The sequence below is a fragment of the Neolamprologus brichardi genome, chromosome 16, assembly GCF_056152115.1.
Source record: "Neolamprologus brichardi isolate AB-2024 chromosome 16, ASM5615211v1, whole genome shotgun sequence".
Lineage (NCBI taxonomy): Eukaryota > Metazoa > Chordata > Actinopteri > Cichliformes > Cichlidae > Neolamprologus > Neolamprologus brichardi.
This window is the reverse complement of record NC_142119.1, coordinates 14,840,514-14,858,289: the sequence shown is the minus strand read 5'-3', so window position 1 is coordinate 14,858,289 and position 17,776 is coordinate 14,840,514. Positions and strand designations below refer to the sequence as shown.

At 40.9% G+C, this 17,776-nt stretch overlaps 2 protein-coding genes across 6 annotated transcripts in view; both read right to left on the bottom strand.

Moving 5' to 3' along the window:
- Positions 1-688: 688 nt before the first annotated feature.
- LOC102789658 (CD209 antigen-like protein A) lies at positions 689-2,979 on the bottom strand. 2 transcript variants are annotated; one of them, XM_087830041.1, is made up of 6 exons: positions 2,909-2,979; positions 2,723-2,799; positions 2,345-2,551; positions 1,869-2,011; positions 1,297-1,400; positions 689-830 (listed from the first exon to the last, which is right to left on the bottom strand). In XM_087830041.1, the coding sequence occupies exons 1-6, from the start codon at positions 2,977-2,979 to the stop codon at positions 689-691; spliced, it is 744 nt and encodes a 247-aa protein (XP_087686167.1). The 2 variants fall into 2 exon arrangements, with proteins under 2 accessions (XP_087686167.1, XP_087686168.1); XM_087830042.1 differs by lacking the exons at positions 2,345-2,551; positions 2,723-2,799; positions 2,909-2,979 and having other exon boundaries at positions 689-821; positions 1,869-2,051.
- Positions 2,980-16,922: 13,943 nt separating this feature from the next.
- Positions 16,923-17,776, bottom strand: part of itgb2 (integrin, beta 2) — a 32,317-nt gene continuing 31,463 nt past the window's right edge. For all 4 annotated transcript variants that reach the window (XM_006805842.2, XM_006805844.3, XM_035914378.2 and 1 more), the window contains exon 16: positions 16,923-17,332. In XM_006805842.2, coding sequence (XP_006805905.2) covers positions 17,264-17,332 — 69 coding nt within the window. In that variant the 3' untranslated portion in view covers positions 16,923-17,263. The remainder of the gene's footprint in view (positions 17,333-17,776) is intronic.

The following is a 17,776-nucleotide window of genomic DNA, read 5'->3' as shown; positions in this document are numbered from 1 at the left end:
CAGTGCAAATTTCAACCAGTACAAGCCACTGTGTGCTGTTTCATGTCTGCACATTTTAGCTATGTTTCAAAATAAAAACACTCTAATATTGTATGGCAAATTACTCAATAATGCCCAAATGCTGCAGACTGAAATGTAACAATTTTAACAGTCCTCCCTAGATAAAGCTCTTAGGTCTAATCTTTGAGATGCCAAAACACTGTTACAACCACTGAAAGAATCTAAACAGAACATTATCAATAAAAATACCACAGAATTATTCAAAATATGGTAACACCATTTCCCCAGTGACGGTAATTATTGACTGAAACCACACTGAGCACACACTAAAGCAGACCACTGTCGTTTTCTGTTTTGTTTTTTTTTATGACAGGAATTACAGTCTTCATCTTCTTCCTAATAAGGGGCTGCATTTGATTCTCTAAAGTAAAACTGTGTGCTGTGACTGTATGTTTTTAGAAGTGCTATCCAAATAAAATGGGTCAGTTACTCGTTATTATTATTACTGTTATTATAGGCATAGTTATATTTCAAGGGTTGTTTTTGAAATATACCTATGCTATGTTTTTGTTTTTCACTAAATCTTAATACTTATTCAGAAAAGGATATATAAAAATGCTAATGAAATAACAATGATAGCCTAATTTGAAAAATATGTACAAATCTAATTTTCAAACAAATTCAGCTGTTACAGTAGTTTTTCACAGACCCATTGGAGAGAATTTTCACATCTTTCATCATTCCAGGAAGTTTGTTGATATCTGATATGAGCACAGTTCTCTCTAAACAACAGGTTGTCAGGCTGAAGAGATGCCCAGTATCTGGTGAGTCTATAAAAAACAACATTAATATCTTTGAATTACATATAAAACAACATGGGAAAAAGGACTACTGATAGCATGTTTAACCCATTGTGAATTATGGATACATGCACAACCCTCTGTCTCTAATAATAAATTGTTAAGTTGTTAAGAAAATGGATGGACAGATGATAGGATTGGCTGTTGTCTCCTGGGTCTGTTTTTTCTTCTTCCATTATTCATCAAAAAATGTTTAGTTAATAACAAGTCATGTCCGGGTAAGGCCAAAACAGTCTCTAAGATCTTCAGTTCCTGGTGTCTAGGTTTGTCAATGAAGTTATTTTCTTGATGAAATAACTTCACCAAGGAAATATATAAATTAAAAAACATTACTTTATTTATAAGAAAAATTTTTACTTAGTAAATAAATATTATTTATAAAAATATTTATTTATTACAAATATATTTAATATATTGGGTGAACTTGAAGACTTACTCCAGCTTTAGAGGCGTTCCATCTACCCATTTCCACGTTCCCTCTTGTTCTATGTCACTTAAACCAATCCAAGTCTCTTTCTGGGTGAATGAAGCGATGAAGTTCTGTCCAACAAGCACACAAACATTCGTGTTATGAATCACTAGACTCTTTTTATTTCTGTCCCTTTGGCTACAGATTCTCATCAGCTTTATACCCAATGTTCTTTCAGTGTAATTGGGGGATTTCCATGTTTTGTGTTTTTGAATTATTAATAGTTAGTCGTTGACTTCATTGTAATTTATAGTTTCTAGTCTCTTGGTTTCTGTGTCTGTGCCTCCCCTGTGTTCCTTGTGTCACATCTAGTCGTGTTATGCTTTCATGTCTGTTCTTCAAGTGTCAAGTCCATGTCTCAGTCTGAGTTTAATGTTTGCTGTTTTATTTTGATAGTTCCTTGTTAAACTAGTGGAATGATGAAATGTTTATGGAAACATTTTTATTCAAATTGGGGAAAGTCATGTTCATAACAACGTGGGGTTTGAAAGTCAATATTCATTAAAAAAAACACAATACAACATGCATGAACTTTGTACCTGTTCTTCAGGGCTGTCTATCACCACCAAATCTGCTCCTTGGTCTGTGCAGTGTTTTCTAGCTGAATGCCAGGAACCAGAGCTTTCCGAGAGGAGATAACAGCTACAACTGAACTCGCTCCATCCTGTAGGACATGTTTTCTCTGGAAGAAACATCAAATAAGAAATATTAAAGACCAACATGGAACATTCAGCAGTAATTTATTTGGTCTCTGTTAATTAACTGGAATCTATATTTTATAACATCTATATATAAAATGCCTTGTGATCCTGACACTGCAATGCAGAGGAGATGCAACAATGATGACAATGATTCATGTGAAACATATCCATGAAGATTAAAGTTTGCTTCCTTAAAATTCTGTCATTTCAGATATAATGAGAAAATATTTCCATCTATCACTGGAAAATGGAATCAGTGAATTTCAGTGTAAAATCTTTTACAAAGACACACAACAGCTCAGACAAGGACTCACTCTGGTTGAACAAACTCTGCAGTCTCTCCAGCTCTTTGGTCATTTCAGTGAGGTTGGCCTTCAGCAGGTCTCTCTCCTCAGTCATAGAAGAAAGTTGGTTACTCACTACAGAGACAGTTGCATTTAGAAGGTCTCTCTCCTCGGTTATTGAGGAAAGTTTGTTACTCATTGAGAGATATTCAGCTGAATCTTGTAAGGAGTTTTTGTCTGAAATACAGATAAATAAGTAAAGATGTTTTTAAGAGCCAAAAGAACACTGTTGCTGATTTATTTTTGAGCTAAGCAAAAATATTTTTGAATTTTGCCAGTACGTAATGAAACATGTTATATATATAACAGAAGAAAACAACAACAACAAAGCAACACAACACAACTCACAGTAGAAAGCAAGAGTGAGAAGTCCAGCCAGCAGCCCCAACGAGAGAATAACAACTAAATAAAAGCTTCTCTTGTAGCTCCTTGGACCTGAAAAGAAAAAACAATAGGGGTTGTGGTTAAGGGGGTGATAATAGTAATAACAGATTGAACAATGTAAACTTTAAATCTTTGTATTTTCTTTCTTACCTGTGGTTTTTTTTTATAGATGGCTTGTTGGCAGGTTTGACATAGCGTTCATTGACATAAATTTCCTCCATTGCATGAAAGGATGTGGATTATTTCTAAGAGCTCAGCTCTGTGGCACAGGACATGTGAAGTGTGAGAATCTCACTGGTTTCAGTTGATTATAAAGTTTGAAGTTCAGAGGAAGTCGCCCATTCAATATGTGGTTTGTGCAGCTATGCTACCACTGAAACTAGACCTGTTCTTGAGCTGTGTATATATCCATATGAAAAGACACAGTAATGAATAGTGTAGATTTCTGACTAAGACAAAAAGAAAGAAAATACACGTATAAACTCACACTTCTGAGTAGTCTTTTAGTCTAATTCCCTTCCCAGTTTTGGACTGTTAAGGGGTTTGCATAATTATCTCTAGCTGAGGATAGTTCTAGGTACAAGATATCTAATAAAGTGTGTAGCCAGTGTTTCACCAAGAGTTCATGTGGTGGGAGCCACCTCTGAACCACTAGTTTTTTTGCCGCAGTTATGCCTGCCAACCATATTTTGCGCACTTTCGTTGTCATTGAAAACCTGGAGTCGTCAAGTATAAGATGTAGTAGTGAGTCAACAGCATCTTTATTACCTTGCCCCAAAATAAGAACACTGCAGGACATTCCCATAGAGAATGATGCAAGGCGCTGCTGCTTTGCTGTTTTCTGTTTTAATTTGTTTCTGTTGTCGATCTTGTGTGCCTTTGAACTGAAATGTTTAGGCTTAGACATGCTCAAAAACTCATGAAATTTTGCACATGCATCAGGTCTGGAGAAAAATTACTCATTTTAATGGTTTCACAGGGCAAAATGGCTCAGTAGCGTGGACGGAATGATCCACAGTACCTCCTATAAAAATTTCAAAAGAGCAGCCCCTGCACTGTGTTTAATCTATGAATCTGAAATTTGGCAGCCTGAAGTAAGATATTAAGATGTACAAAAAGTCTGATAGAACCATATGCTAAACCCAGGAAGTTGGCCACTTTGAATTTAATATGTAATTTTAGGGACATTTTTCATCCTTTTCAGGCCTCGTATTTTAACAAACTCCTCCTAAGGTTTTAATCAGATTAACATGATCTTCGGTCTTGGTGTAGTTAAATTGCAAAGCTTTTGGGGTTTTGTGTAACAGCATAGTCACAGTGACATGTTGAGTTTTAGTCATTCGCCAACTAGCACAAAACTTCTGTAACTCTAGGACACTTTATCCAATCTCTGATGGATGCATGATTAGAGCCGAGCCCCGAACAGATTGATATGCCAACAGTATAGTCATACCTGCCAACAGTTAGAGCGCTGAGTAGTCGGAAGAGGAAATGCACACTAGATTATAATCAACATTGATCTAGATGAAATCTAAACTGGCCATTCAACACACAACGCGCATCTGTGTGACATTTGCTCAGATGGCATTCTCCATTGCCACCAAGTTGAAATAGGTGTTCAGCATGGCTCGACACACTGGGCTCCGAGGGCCCTCCCAACGCTGCTTGCAGCTTTAATTGTGATTGAATTTTTAGTATGCATTGTTAGAAATGCATACTCCCAATTGAAGAAGCCAGTTAAGCCCAACACAAAGTGGCTTCTGTGGGTTTTTTGTGCTTTGAATGCCTTGCATGTAGGCCAAAGTGTGGTTTTATGTATTCATTTGTATTGGTAGAACACTATTTTTGACATGCTGCGTGGTTGCCTTACAAGCTATACTGTGTCATCTCAATGAGCATTTAACCTCATCTTTGTTTTAGTATTTGCTGTGTTTAAGTTATTATTTTGTTTTTGTTGTTTTTTGTTTAGTTTTTATTACCCGACAGTTGTAGAAAAATAATTTGAGCATTGAAACCAAACCAAAAGCTCAGCCATCATGTGGACACAATCTTTGTCTATTCAGTGGTTGGGAGTGAAATTCTTACCATCAGGAACCAGCTTGATAATGAAGTGTATCGTGGCTTACGGTCAGTTGTGTTCCTGTTTTCATACACTCTTTCTTTGTACAGGAAAGTTACAAATACATATAGTACACAGTGGTTAGATGAGGTGAAACACAAATTTTCCATTACAAAGGTAAGACTTAGTTTTACTGGTGATTTATTTATCCATCCATCCATTCATTTTTAAAACAAATTGAGGTTTTCTTTGGTTGTCGCCGAAGCTACAAATGTGAAATAAAAAAACTGGATAAAAAACTTAAAAGTGGAGCTGACAAGTTTAAAAAACGTAAAAAATGAAATCTTAGTCTTAGGGCCTGGAGCCTGGGGCTCGCTTGGGCCACTTCGGAGGTGGGGTGCCCCCGGGCTCTCGGCCTGGGGCTCGGTCACTCTGGCACAGCTGGCTGCCGGCGGAGCTCACGGGCACGTCACTGCAACCCCCCCTGGCTTCTGCTCCGTGGCTGCTGAGTGACCCCTCATCTGGGACTCTCCTCAGCTCTTTCTGGGACAGTGGCACGGCTGCCCCTCTGTTGGTCTTCCTTGGTGTCTTGTGTTCTGGGGGCCTCTGGATGTCTGGAGTCTTGATCTCCTCCATACCTGCTTCATGCCCTGGAGGACGGGGCAGTGGCCCCCCACACCCTCTAGCAGATCATTACATGAAGGAACCTTTTAAGAAAACAAGCGCATCCATGCTCACAGGTGTACACACGGGTGATCACACACACAAACTACACCCTTTTTGGCTCCTACCTCAAAGCACACTGTGCTGTCGATCTTACGTGCTGCACAATAATGTTTAATATTTAGTATTTACTGTCATATTCCCATATATCATTGTGATGTTGTTTATTCTATTACTCTCGTTTTCTTCTGCTTGTTTTCTTTTTTCTTTCTCAACAGGTGATCCAGGTGATCGATATATGTATTTTTTTCTTCTGCTTATTCTGTTGGTTTTTGTTTTTTGCCCTTCTCCCCCGTCCCTCTTCTCAACTGTTTTTCTTTCCCTCTTTCTTTCTCCCTTTTCTTTCCCCCAGTCAAGTCTGTCCCGTATTCAGCAAGTGAAAATAAAATAAAGAATAAAAGGTGAATCAAATGGACCATTACGGCAAAGCTGGGATGGTCAATTTGGTAAAGAAAATCCGTTGGGCATCTTTCTTCGCCTTTAGACAATAATTCTGATGGCAAAAGAGCCAAACGGGACAGGCCAAAAAAAAAAAAAAAAAAAAAAAAAAAAAGAAATCTTAGTCTTCTAACAATTACATTGAGATATGTTTACTGCACTGCATAATTAAAAGACAAAAAAAAAAGGAGGGCAACAAGACATCACCAGAGATGTGTTTTATAAGAAGTGAATGTTTTCCTCGTCTACACTGTAATAGTTCAAAAGCACAAATGCCAAAAAAAATGCAAATAGCTGCAATATGAGAAATCCTGTCATCTTTCCCATCACTCTAAGGGGAATGTTTATTTTTCTTCACCTTCTTCCTCCTCACTCACTTCTTCCCCACTATCCATTAGACAGACAGATCTGTAAGACACAAGATTATCTTGATAATTGTGAAAACCCATTTGTGTTCATAACATGACCGCTACCGTTACAGTATCTTGGTTGAATAGGGGTAACAGCAGTATGTTAAAATGTAGTAGATTAAGTTAGGATTATACAGCATATATACATATGCTATGTCCCAATTCAGGGGCTGCATCCTTCGGAGGCCGTATTTAAAGGCCGATTGGATCACAGATAGGCAATGAAGGCTGCTCCAAATGCGTCCGACAAATGTGTCCTCCTTTTCCCCAGATTTCTGGGATGGGTCGGGTGTATCCTTCGTGGCCCATCCTATCCCAGAAATCATAGCGCGGCCCAGCCAATTCCAGTTTCCGACAATGGCAGCAGCTACTTAGTTTTAATATTACTCTTTCTGGAAAAGTGCTCCAACATTTTTTGAGATATCCGTTACTCACCAGCTCAATAGCTGACTGGGTGGTCAAGGCTCACTAGAGCCGGCGACAACACCGGACTCCCGGCACATCGTTTTCAGACCCCACACGGTCTTTCGCTCTGAGGTTAAACATGATATATAAGTCACTTAGATAACTTAAAAATGTTATTGTTTGGCTTTTTTCAGTGTTTTATTTGTTCCTGAGTAAATAGGTTTGGCCGAGATTAAAATGATAGTTTTCGCACAGCTGAATAAACGTCAAACAGAAAACTGATTAAGCAGAAGTGTGAGATGGTAGAGAATTTACACCAATGTCCTGTTATATTTAGGATAGCAACAAGACAGCGGTGACGCAAATCTGAAAGCTAGAGTGTCCCATTTCAGAGCTTCGCACTTCCAACCTTCCTGGTCTTCGGAGAACCCGGCCCACGTAGACCGCAAAGGCCAGGTCTTCCAAAGGATGCAGCCCCTGAATTGGGACATAGCTATAGAGAGGTCCAATAGTCTGGTTGACTTAGTAATGAGTGAAACCATTTGTATGAGTGTTCAGTTAGGTGTGCTACCTACTTCAGGATACTTAAATTTGATCCAGCAAAAGCAAAATAAACTTGAAACTCGTGCTGCTAAGTTTGGACTGAGTGATTGGAATAACTAACAGATATAGCTCTGTTCCCTCTATTCAGTCAGTCCACATCTTTGTGTGCTTCTTAGGTTTCCTGTTTTATTTTGACAGTCCCTAGTCCTGTTTTTAGTGTGTTCAGTTTTGCTTTCCCCCAGTTGTGTTATGTTTGATTAGTTCCAGCTGTGTTTCCCTCCGGTTTCCCATTCCTACATTAACCTCTGTACATTTAAGTCCTCTGTCTTCTTGTCGTTGCATCATCCATCTTGTGTGTTCCATGTTCTTTCATTTATGCCAAGTCATCAGTTCCTTGTTTGTCATCTTAGTTTCTAGTTTATCTTTTGTTTGTTTTTCTAGCTTTCTGAAGCACTGCAGCTTGTGTTGAAAAGCTTCGAGTAATGAACCTTTTTTCAACGCAAGAGTCCTCTCTGGTACATCTGGTGCCCAAAAATATAAAGAGCAGCTTGAATCTACAAAATAAAATGAACTGCTTCATTATGACTGCCCACTCTACAGAGCGGAGTTCACAATTCTGTCTGATATTGGGCCACCGTTGTGTTGCTTGAGTGAAATAAATTGTTATGTTTATTTGTTTAATAAATAATTCTCATCAATGAATTTCTTTTCCTTGTTTAAACATGTGGCATGGTGTGGTAAATGTTGGTAAATACAATAGATGAAAAATACATATAATACAAAAAAAAACCCCACTCGCCCCTGTGGGCGGTCAATCCTTCAAGCTCGGGTCCTCTACCAGAGGCCTGGGAGCTTGAGCGTCCTGCGCAGTATCTTAGCTGTTCCTAGGACTGCGCTCTTCTGGACAGAGATCTCCGATGTTGTTCCCGGGATCTGCTGGAGCCACTCGCCTAGCTTGGGAGTCACTGCACCTAGTGCTCCAATTACCACAGGGACCACCGTCACCTTCACCCTCCACATCTTCTCGAGCTCTTCTTTGAGCCCTTGGTATTTCTGCTTCTCGTGTTCCTTCTTCCTGATGTTGCTGTCATTCGGGACCGCTACATCAATCACTACGGCCGTCTTCTTCTGTTTGTCTACCACCACTATGTCCAGTTGGTTAGCCACCACCATTTTGTCCGTCTGTATCTGGAAGTCCCACAGGATCTTAGCTCGGTCATTCTCCATCACCCTTGGGGGCATCTCCCATTTTGACCTCGGGACTTCCAGGTTGTACTCGGCACAGATGTTCCTGTACACTATGCCGGCCACTTGGTTATGACGTTCCATGTATGCCCTGCCTGCTAGCATCTTGCACCCTGCTGTTATGTGCTGGATTGTCTCTGGGGCATCTTTACACAGCCTGCACCTGGGGTCTTGCCTGGTGTGATAGACCCCAGCCTCTATGGATCTTGTGCTCAGAGCTTGTTCCTGTGCTGCCATGATTAGTGCTTCCGTGCTGTCTTTCAGTCCGGCTTTGTCCAGCCACTGGTAGGATTTCTGGGTATCAGCCACCTCTGCTATCTGCCGGTGGTACATACCATGCAAGGGCCTGTCCTCCCATGATGGTTCCTCGCCTTCCTCCTCTTTCTTGGGTTTCTGCTGCCTGAGGTATTCACTGAGCACGCTGTCAGTTGGGGCCATCTTCGTGATGTATTCGTGGATGTTCCTTGTCTCATCCTGGACTGTGGTGCTGACACTCACCAGTCCCCGGCCTCCTTCCTTCCGCTTAGCGTACAGCCTCAGGATGCTGGACTCCATGCATGGTAAGGAGCTTTCTTGTCTTTATGTCAGTGGCTTCTATCTCCTCCTTTGGCCAGCCTATTACCCCAGCAGGGTACTTGATCACGGGCAGGGCGTAGGTGTTGATGACCCGGATCTTGTTCTTACCATTCAGCTGACTCCTCAGGACTTGCCTGATCCTCTGCAGGTACTTGGTGGTTGCAGCTTTCCTAGCGGCCTCTTCATGTTTCCCATTTGCCTGCGGGATCCCCAGGTACTTGTAACTGTCCTCTATGTCTGCAATGTTGCCTTCTGGTAGTTCGATCCCCTCCGTTCTGACTACCTTCCCTCTCTTTGTTACCATCCGACTACACTTCTCCAGTCCGAACGACATTCCGATGTCATTGCTGTATATCCTGGTGGTGTGGATGAGTGAATTGATGTCTCGTTCACTCTTGGCATACAACTTGATGTCATCCATGTACAGGAGGTGGCTGATAACTGCTAGTCGGTATCCGTAGCCAGTCTTGTCAATGATCGCACTGAGGGGGTTAACCTCTTAAGCCCCAAGCCTAACTGATGTCCTGCCTTTTGCCCCCGTATCAGGGGGCATTGGTGCTTAAGAGGTTAAGGCCTAAAAAATCAAATCAATCAAATTCAAATCAAATCAAATTCAAATTTTATTTGTCACATAGACAGTCATATACAGTACGATATGCAGTGAAATGCTTACACAACTGCTCGTGACCTAAAGAAAAAAAAGGCTATGATAGGAAATAAATATGAAAATTAAAAAAGGTTAAATTTAACTAGAAAGGAATAAAATAAAATATAAAAATTAAAGTTAAAAATGAAATAACTGTACAACAACAAATTAGAATGAAGGGTAAATTTAACTGGGAAAGAATAAGATAAATATAAAAATTAAAGTTGAAAATAAAATAACTGTACAACAAAATACACAAATACACAGTATAGAAATATATAAGAATGTATGAAGAAATATAGAACAATAACAGCAGCTGTACAAGTATTAAATGGAAATGAAGAAATATAATGTCCATGTTGTGCAATCCACATTTGTAAGTGTCTTGTGCAGTGCAAATATGCTTAAAGTGATTTAAGTGATTTGATTAGATGACCACGCATCGAATTAGTGTAAACAAAGTCCAGAATGTCCAGTGTGTGTGTAAAAACCATATGTGTGGGTCAGTACTATGTGGTGGTGTGATTAAGAGACTGTATCGCCTGCAGGAAGAAGCTCCTCCTCAGTCTCTCTGTGTTGCTCTTCAGGGAGCGGAATCGCTTTCCTGACCTCAACAGAGAGAACAGTCCGTTGTTGGGATGGCTGAGGTCCTTCACGATCTTCCTGGCCTTGGTCCAGCACCGCCTGCTGTAGACTGAGTGCAAGTCAGGGAGCTCGGAGCGGATGGTGTGCTCAGCTGATCGCACAACCCTCTGTAGAGCTTGTCTGTCCTGCATGGTGCTGTTCCCGAACCAGGTTAAGATGTTTCCCGTCAGGATGCTCTCTATGGTGCACGAGTAAAAGTTCCTGAGCACCTTGGAGGGCAGTCGGAAGTCTCTCAAACATCTGAGGTGGTAGAGACGCTGTCGGGCCTTTTTCACCACGGTGTTGATGTGACAGGACCATGACAAATAACACAATAATATTTTCCATCTAGGAAGCACACCTTCACGGATCAGAGATCTATGGTGAACAAACCTTTCATCAGTTCTGGTCACATAAACTAATGCACAGCTTCATGACCTGGGAATATGTCATTTAAAATGTTTAATAGCACTTCACTCTTAATACACAGCTGCTTTAAATGCTGAAGATCATAATTTAACATAAAAGTGCCCTCTAGTGGCCAGTATTGCATGTTACAATCTCGGTGAGAGTTCATGCCTTAATGGACAGCTGTGCTGTTTTCTGTTTCTGCATCTACGTGACTGTGTGAGCTGATTGTGGACCCAAATGCAGAGAACAGAGGCAGAGGTGAATTCAAAACCAGCTTTTAATGCTGCTTAGTTCTTATAAACTCTCCTTCATTATGTTTTCTACTGAGGTCAGTGTGACAAAACTATTTATACAATGGTGGCTGATTGGGAAATGATAAACAGGAGGGAATTGAGACACGAGAGAAAGAAATTACACAGATAAGAACGATCTTCAAATCAGGAGAAAACCGATGCGGGAAATGAAACTAAGAAATGACAGAAATAGAAATTTGTAACAGCAAAACACACACTCATTATAGAATAAAACAGACAAAGCTCAAACTTAGTTTGTGAATTACAGTTAGGGCTAAAACTGTAAAACTTGTGATTATATCATTGTTAAAAAAACATAAAGTTGTTTGGTGGTTTTTTGCAGATCCACTTAAGAGAAGTCGAACATGGAAGATCATTCCAGGACTTTTTCTCATCATTTCTGAAATGAGCACAGTCTTCTTTTCCACCACCATCATCATCATGATGGTGGTGGAAATGATGTTCTGCCCAGTACCTAGCAGGTGAGTAAAAACAACACTATCTTATTATTATTGAGGAAAAATTCATACGTGTGGTGTTGGTGTGGGGGATTTCATTAGCTAAATTTTCCATCAACAGCTTGGATTAACTTACTGAGAAGGTTGATTAACATACTAGGATCAACGAATTTCAGGTAATGATGAAGAGGAAAACTAAGTCAACCAAGTCATTAGTATACAATCTTCAAGCCTCTGGACTTGTAGTTTGGTTCAGCTCACTGACCAGTGTGATTCTATATGTAGAAATGTCTGTTGGAAGTTACAGACTGAAACAACAAACAACAAACTGAAATTAAAACACGAAAGTGTCCGCAAAAGGACCCAGGAGGACATAAGGGAGTGTTTTGCTGTATGAGCTGTTGGGAAATTTTCTTCAGTGTTGAGGAAAAATCTTGAAATAAATGTGTAAAAGCAACTGAGTAAATGTTTTAATTTGTGCTGTTTTGGGATATTTAAAGTAGGTTTTAGATCAAATGAACTACGTAGACTTCCACTGTGTTGAATGGAATATAGCCAAACTTGCCAAAGGATTTTTTTTTTTTTTTTTTAAATTTTAAAATTTCAGTCCAGGTTTCTTAAATCAGCCTAAAATGGCTGAGCAGCAAAAATACTTACACTCACGCTCCTTTGGTCCGTTTTTGACCAATTGAAAACCATTTTAAACGCTATTTTTCATTCCACATTCATTATACCATAAATTACTGCATTGCTCTACATTTCAATGTGGACTCATGGCCTTAAAAATGTATCCTTTTTTTATTTGTCCACCAGGAGGCGCCGTTTTTTCCAATTTTGGAGCATAGCACGAAATGGAGAAAAATTCCATATTTATTCCATAGACTTTTTGTTCAAATAAATGATAATTCTGTGTCACTATCAATGTTGGATCATGTGTGTGGTTTAAAAAAATAAAATAAAAGAGTTCTTTATGTCCACCCAAAAAAGAAAGAAAACAAAAGTGTGTCTGTGTCTAACTTTAAAAGTATTTTCTCTTAGAAGCGCACACTGCAATAGAAACAAAATAAATATAAAAGCAGGGGCCAAAACCAAATTAGACTTTATTTTGTCTGCAAGCTCAGGTTGTTTATGCAGGTACACTGCAGCAGAGGTTATAAGAATGAGCAGTAGCGCGGGAGTAGTCATTTTCAGGATGGCAAGATACTATCGCACCGAGCAAGTATTGGAAATGGTCCTGGACTCTGAGTGCCAGGATAGCTCCTCGTCATCCTCCTCCGAAGATTCTGGAGATGACACGGATTATTCTGTGGAAACAGAGCAGCCGGAGTCCAGTTCCTCTGAAGAACCTTCTGAAAATGAGAGCGAAGAGGAGATGGAGATAGAGGAAGCAGCATCGGGGTGGACTTCAAAAAACGGGAAAATCGTTTGGTCACCCACAAATACGGAGACGCTCCGGTATGTTCCAGCAGCCACAGGTGTCACCCCGGGACCGACACACTATGCCGCCGCACGGATCAAGGACCCGATATAGATAGTTTTGCGCTCTTCCTCACTGATGAAATTGTGCAGCACACCGTGCCCATGACAAATCTGCACGGGAGACGAACACTTGCCACCTGGCGAGAAATGGATTCTGATGAATTTCACACTTGTGTAGGGCTGCTCATTTTGGCTGGCGTTTACCGGTCGAGAAACGAATCCACTCGCAGCCTCTGGGCTGAAAAATCTGGACGGGACATTTTCCGGGCCACCGTGTCCCACAAGCGATTCCACCAAATGCGCTGCGTTTCGATGACAAGCTTTCCCGACCACGACGCCGCCATGACAAGCTGTCTGCCATCCACAAGGTGCGGGATTTGTGGACGCATTGTCTGGAGCTGCTGTTCAGCCCAGACAGGGACATTTGTGTCGATGAACAGCTGTTGCTATTCCGAGGAAGGTGCAACTTCAAACAGTACATACCAACAAAGCCTGCGAAGTATGGTCTAAAAATATGGACTGTGTGTGATGTGAAAACTTCCTATGCCTGGAGACTGCAGGTTTACACTGGCAAAGCTGGCGATCGTGTGGAGGTCAACCAGGGGATGAGGGTGGTACTGGAACTAACTGAGGGGCTCCAGGGAAACGTCATCACATGTGACAATTTTTTTACTTCATTTGCCCTGGCAGAAGAGCTACTGAGGAGGAAACTGGCCCTGGTTGGCACAATCCGAAAAAACAAGCCCGAGCTTCCGCCTCAGTTGCTCCATACAAGAGATAGAGCGGTCTTCTCCTTCGCCTTCACTCTCACCCACATTGTCGTCTCTTACGTACCCGACGCGGCAAGAATGTGCTATTACTGAGCACAAAACACCGCACTCCCGATGTAAGCGAGGAAGAGAAACAAAAGCCCATGATAATACAGGATTACAATAGGTGCAAAGGAGGTGTCGACAACCTTGACAAGGTAGGTGTCATTACGCATCAGTTACGCACAGATTTATTCATTCTTGCTCATATATTCTTGTGTAATATATATAGGTTTTATGATTTCGGGTTTTTTGTGTTTTTTCGTTAGGTTGTTGGCACCTATTCCTGCAGGAGGAAAGCAAACCGCTGGCCAGTGGCCCTCTTTCACAACCTGCTGGACGTCTCACTGTACAATTCCTACTGCTGTGGACAGCAATTGACCCATCCTGGAAACAACAGAAAGCATACAGGAGGAGGCTGTATGTTGAAGAGGTGGGTGAAGCTTTGGTAAACCCACACATATTGAAGCCAGGGTGCCTTCCCCACTCATCAGGTGCTTCAGACAAAATGGCTGCGAACAAAATGGCTCTTAGAGCCGACTCCTTATCGCAAACTGTGTTTTTTTCTTTCTCTCACCCTCTCTCTCGCACTTTTTTTCTGCTTCACTCCGCACGTGATCCTTGTGCTTGCGCTGAGTAGAGGGGGGAGAGGCGGTAGTTACACTCGCAGTAGCACAGGAACAGAGCGGGAGGGAAAGACAGAGAAAAAAGCCAGGGACAACAACGTCACATTAGAAAGGTATAGTAATCATTAGTGCAATTGTATAGTAATCATTAGTGCAATTGTATAGTAATCATTAGTGCAATTGTATATTGTATTTCATAATACAATATACAATTGCATTATGTAATTGTAATAATAATATAATAATATAGCTTCACAATGATTACAGGACATCAGACTACTTGTTATTGCTTAATGATGCAGAATAATCATATAGAAATAAAATTTTCCGTTTTCCGTTGAGAATGTAGCTGTGTACACTTCAAATATCTGCTTGGTTTATCAAGACATCACATATTTGCGGAGATGTCTGTTAGCCACCAGCAGTGTTGGTCAAGTTACTTGAAAAAAGTAATCAGTAACTAATTACTTCTCCCAAAAAGTAATCCCATTACTTTACTGATTACTTATTTTTGAAAGTAATTAATTACTTAGTTACTTTTTAAAAACACGATTTACAACCTGAATAGGTAATAAAGCAATAGATCTTTTAGCCCAATTCTACTTTTTGTGCATAATCCATCATACAAAATGTAATCAAATGGAAAAGTCTCTTTTTAAAACTTGTTTTATTAGTTTTAATCTTTTAACTTTATGCATCAAGCAAAAATTTAATTATATGCAACATTCTCTGACTGGAAGAAATGTATTTAACATTTAAACCTATTTTCTGCACATTCCAGCACATAAAATAAAATATTTTTTTGTGTTTACACTCACTATTTCAAATAGATGCAAGTAAAACACAGCAGAAAATAAATGAAATCAAAGACTAGCGGTCCTGTTGCTCTATTTTCACCTGTAAAGCAGGAGTGGGGCAGGCTGCTGCTGAGTCGGGGCAGTCTGCTTCTCTCCATCCCAGGGAAAAGGGTAACACTACCTGGGTCTGGGTGCAGTTTCCCCCTCCAGGGGCAAGGATACCTAGACCTGGGGTATAGAGTACTCTTGGGGAGTGTGATTGTGTGTACAGTGTCTCTTTATGTCTGTCTCCACGTTGGGTGAGTGTTGAGTAATTGCATATGAGAGCATGAGGGTGGGAATGGATGTTTGTATCTGTGTGTGCCTGTTTGTTTGTGTCTATATGTCAGGTTGGGTATCAGACGCCACCTCTCTGGGGACATCTCAGGCCCTCTAAGGTATGGAGGCCTATCTCCCCCCACCACTTCCCCTGCCAGTGGCAGACGCCCTCAGACATCGGTGCGTTGGTGGTTCTTTGTGTCCGGGGATGGGCGTCCAGGTACGCACCGGCTCACTCCTGGTGGCTGCTTGTCAGGGGCTGGAGCCTGGGGCTCGCTCGGGCCACCTCGGGGGTGGGGTGCCCTCGGCCTCTCGGTCACTCTGGCACAGCTGGCTGCCGGCGGAGCTCACGAGCACGTCACTGCAACCCCCCCCTGGCTTCTGCTCCGCGGCTGCTGAGTTACCCCCTCATCTGGGACTCTCCTCAGCTCTTTCCGGGAGAGTGGCACGGTTGCCCCTCTGTTGGTCTTCCTTGGTCTCTTGTGCTCTGAGGGCCTCAGTATGTCTGGGGCCTGGATCTCCTCCATACCTGCTTCATGCCCAGGAGGATGGGGCTATGGCCCCCCACACCCTCTAGAAGATCATTACATGAAGGAACCTTTTAAAGACAAGTGTGCTCATGCTCACAGGTGTACACACGGGTGCTCACACACAAACTACGCCCTTTTTGGCTCCTACCTCAAAGCACACTGTGCGCTGTAAATCTTACGTGCTGCATAATAATATTCAATATTTAATATTTACTGTTATATACACATAGAGCATCACGATGGTGTTGTGTTTATTATATTGCTGTTTTTGTTTGCTTGTTTTCTCTTTTTTTTTTTTGAGGGTCGAGAGTTTATTCCAGTGTCCTGTTATATTTTAGATAGCAAGGAGCAGACGGCTGAGTTTATTAAACTCCACCAAGACAATCTGCAAATTTCATAAATAGTGTAATAAACTATCATCTGCTCTTTATTTTTAGTTAGCACATACCTTAAACACTTCAAGCTGTAAGCTAATGATAGTTATATAAGAGCAGACGCATGCAGGTGCAATAAGCTGTACGTTTTACGTCCGATGGATGATGATCTGATTAGTCGACTAATCACAAAAATAATCGGTGACTAGAGTATCAAAATAATCGTTTGTGGCAGCCCTAGTAATTATACACCCACTCACTGTCACAGTATAAAACCAAAAACTTATTTTTTATTACCAATTTTCAACATCAATATTATGTGAAATATCATGGTTTTATTACCAAAACTGCACAAATTTATTGCTTAGATTGCAGCAAAACAGAAACAAGCATCACTACCTTGGATGTTTTATCAGTTTTCTGATAATTCAGTGGAGAAAACTTGTATGTCTATTTATTGATGGATAGATACACATGTAGATACATGGATATATAGTTATACATACAGTATGGAATAAAGTTCAAAAAAATCATTTCTGAAAAAATACACAAGCAAAAGTGCATAATTGTTGGACTATGATACAATTAACAGCATTCACAAATAAGAAAGCAAAGAAGTCTATATTCATACCAGTAAATGCATCCATTACCAAATATGTGCATATTCTTAACCTGTGAGCATTAGAAAGAGTCAGACATGACTTGGATAACTGTCTGTTGTGTGTACTGCAACAATAGCCCTCAGTCTCCACCAGTGAATGTAGGATTGGCCACAGTGGTGGTGGCAGTCTGGAACAGTGGATTGTCAGCCTGTAACAGAGAGAGCCGAGTAATGAGAAATCTGTATCTCATTTATCTTTTTTATTCATCATGACTTGAAGTTTCAAAGTAAGTTAAAGTAAGCTTAAATCATTTGACGAAGCAAATTATAATACGATACACAGGCTGATCCCAATATGCTGGACATGTGTTCATCTTCTAATGTCAGTCACTTTTAACTTTACAAATTTTCAAACCCTGTTAATCTCAAAGAAGTGGCTGCTACTGTGGATCAGTGAGTCACAGCTACATTCATTGTACTGCTGCCAGAGCAAGCACAATCCTTTTCAATGTTTAAACTAATAAAGCCTAGAGACTGGTTGGCAACCACTAGAAAAAAAACGATGTGGTGGGGTGTTGTCCATGACGCGGCTGTGTGGGAGGTCGGCGCACCTGAGCTTAATCAGCACATCACTCTTCCCCTGCACATAAATG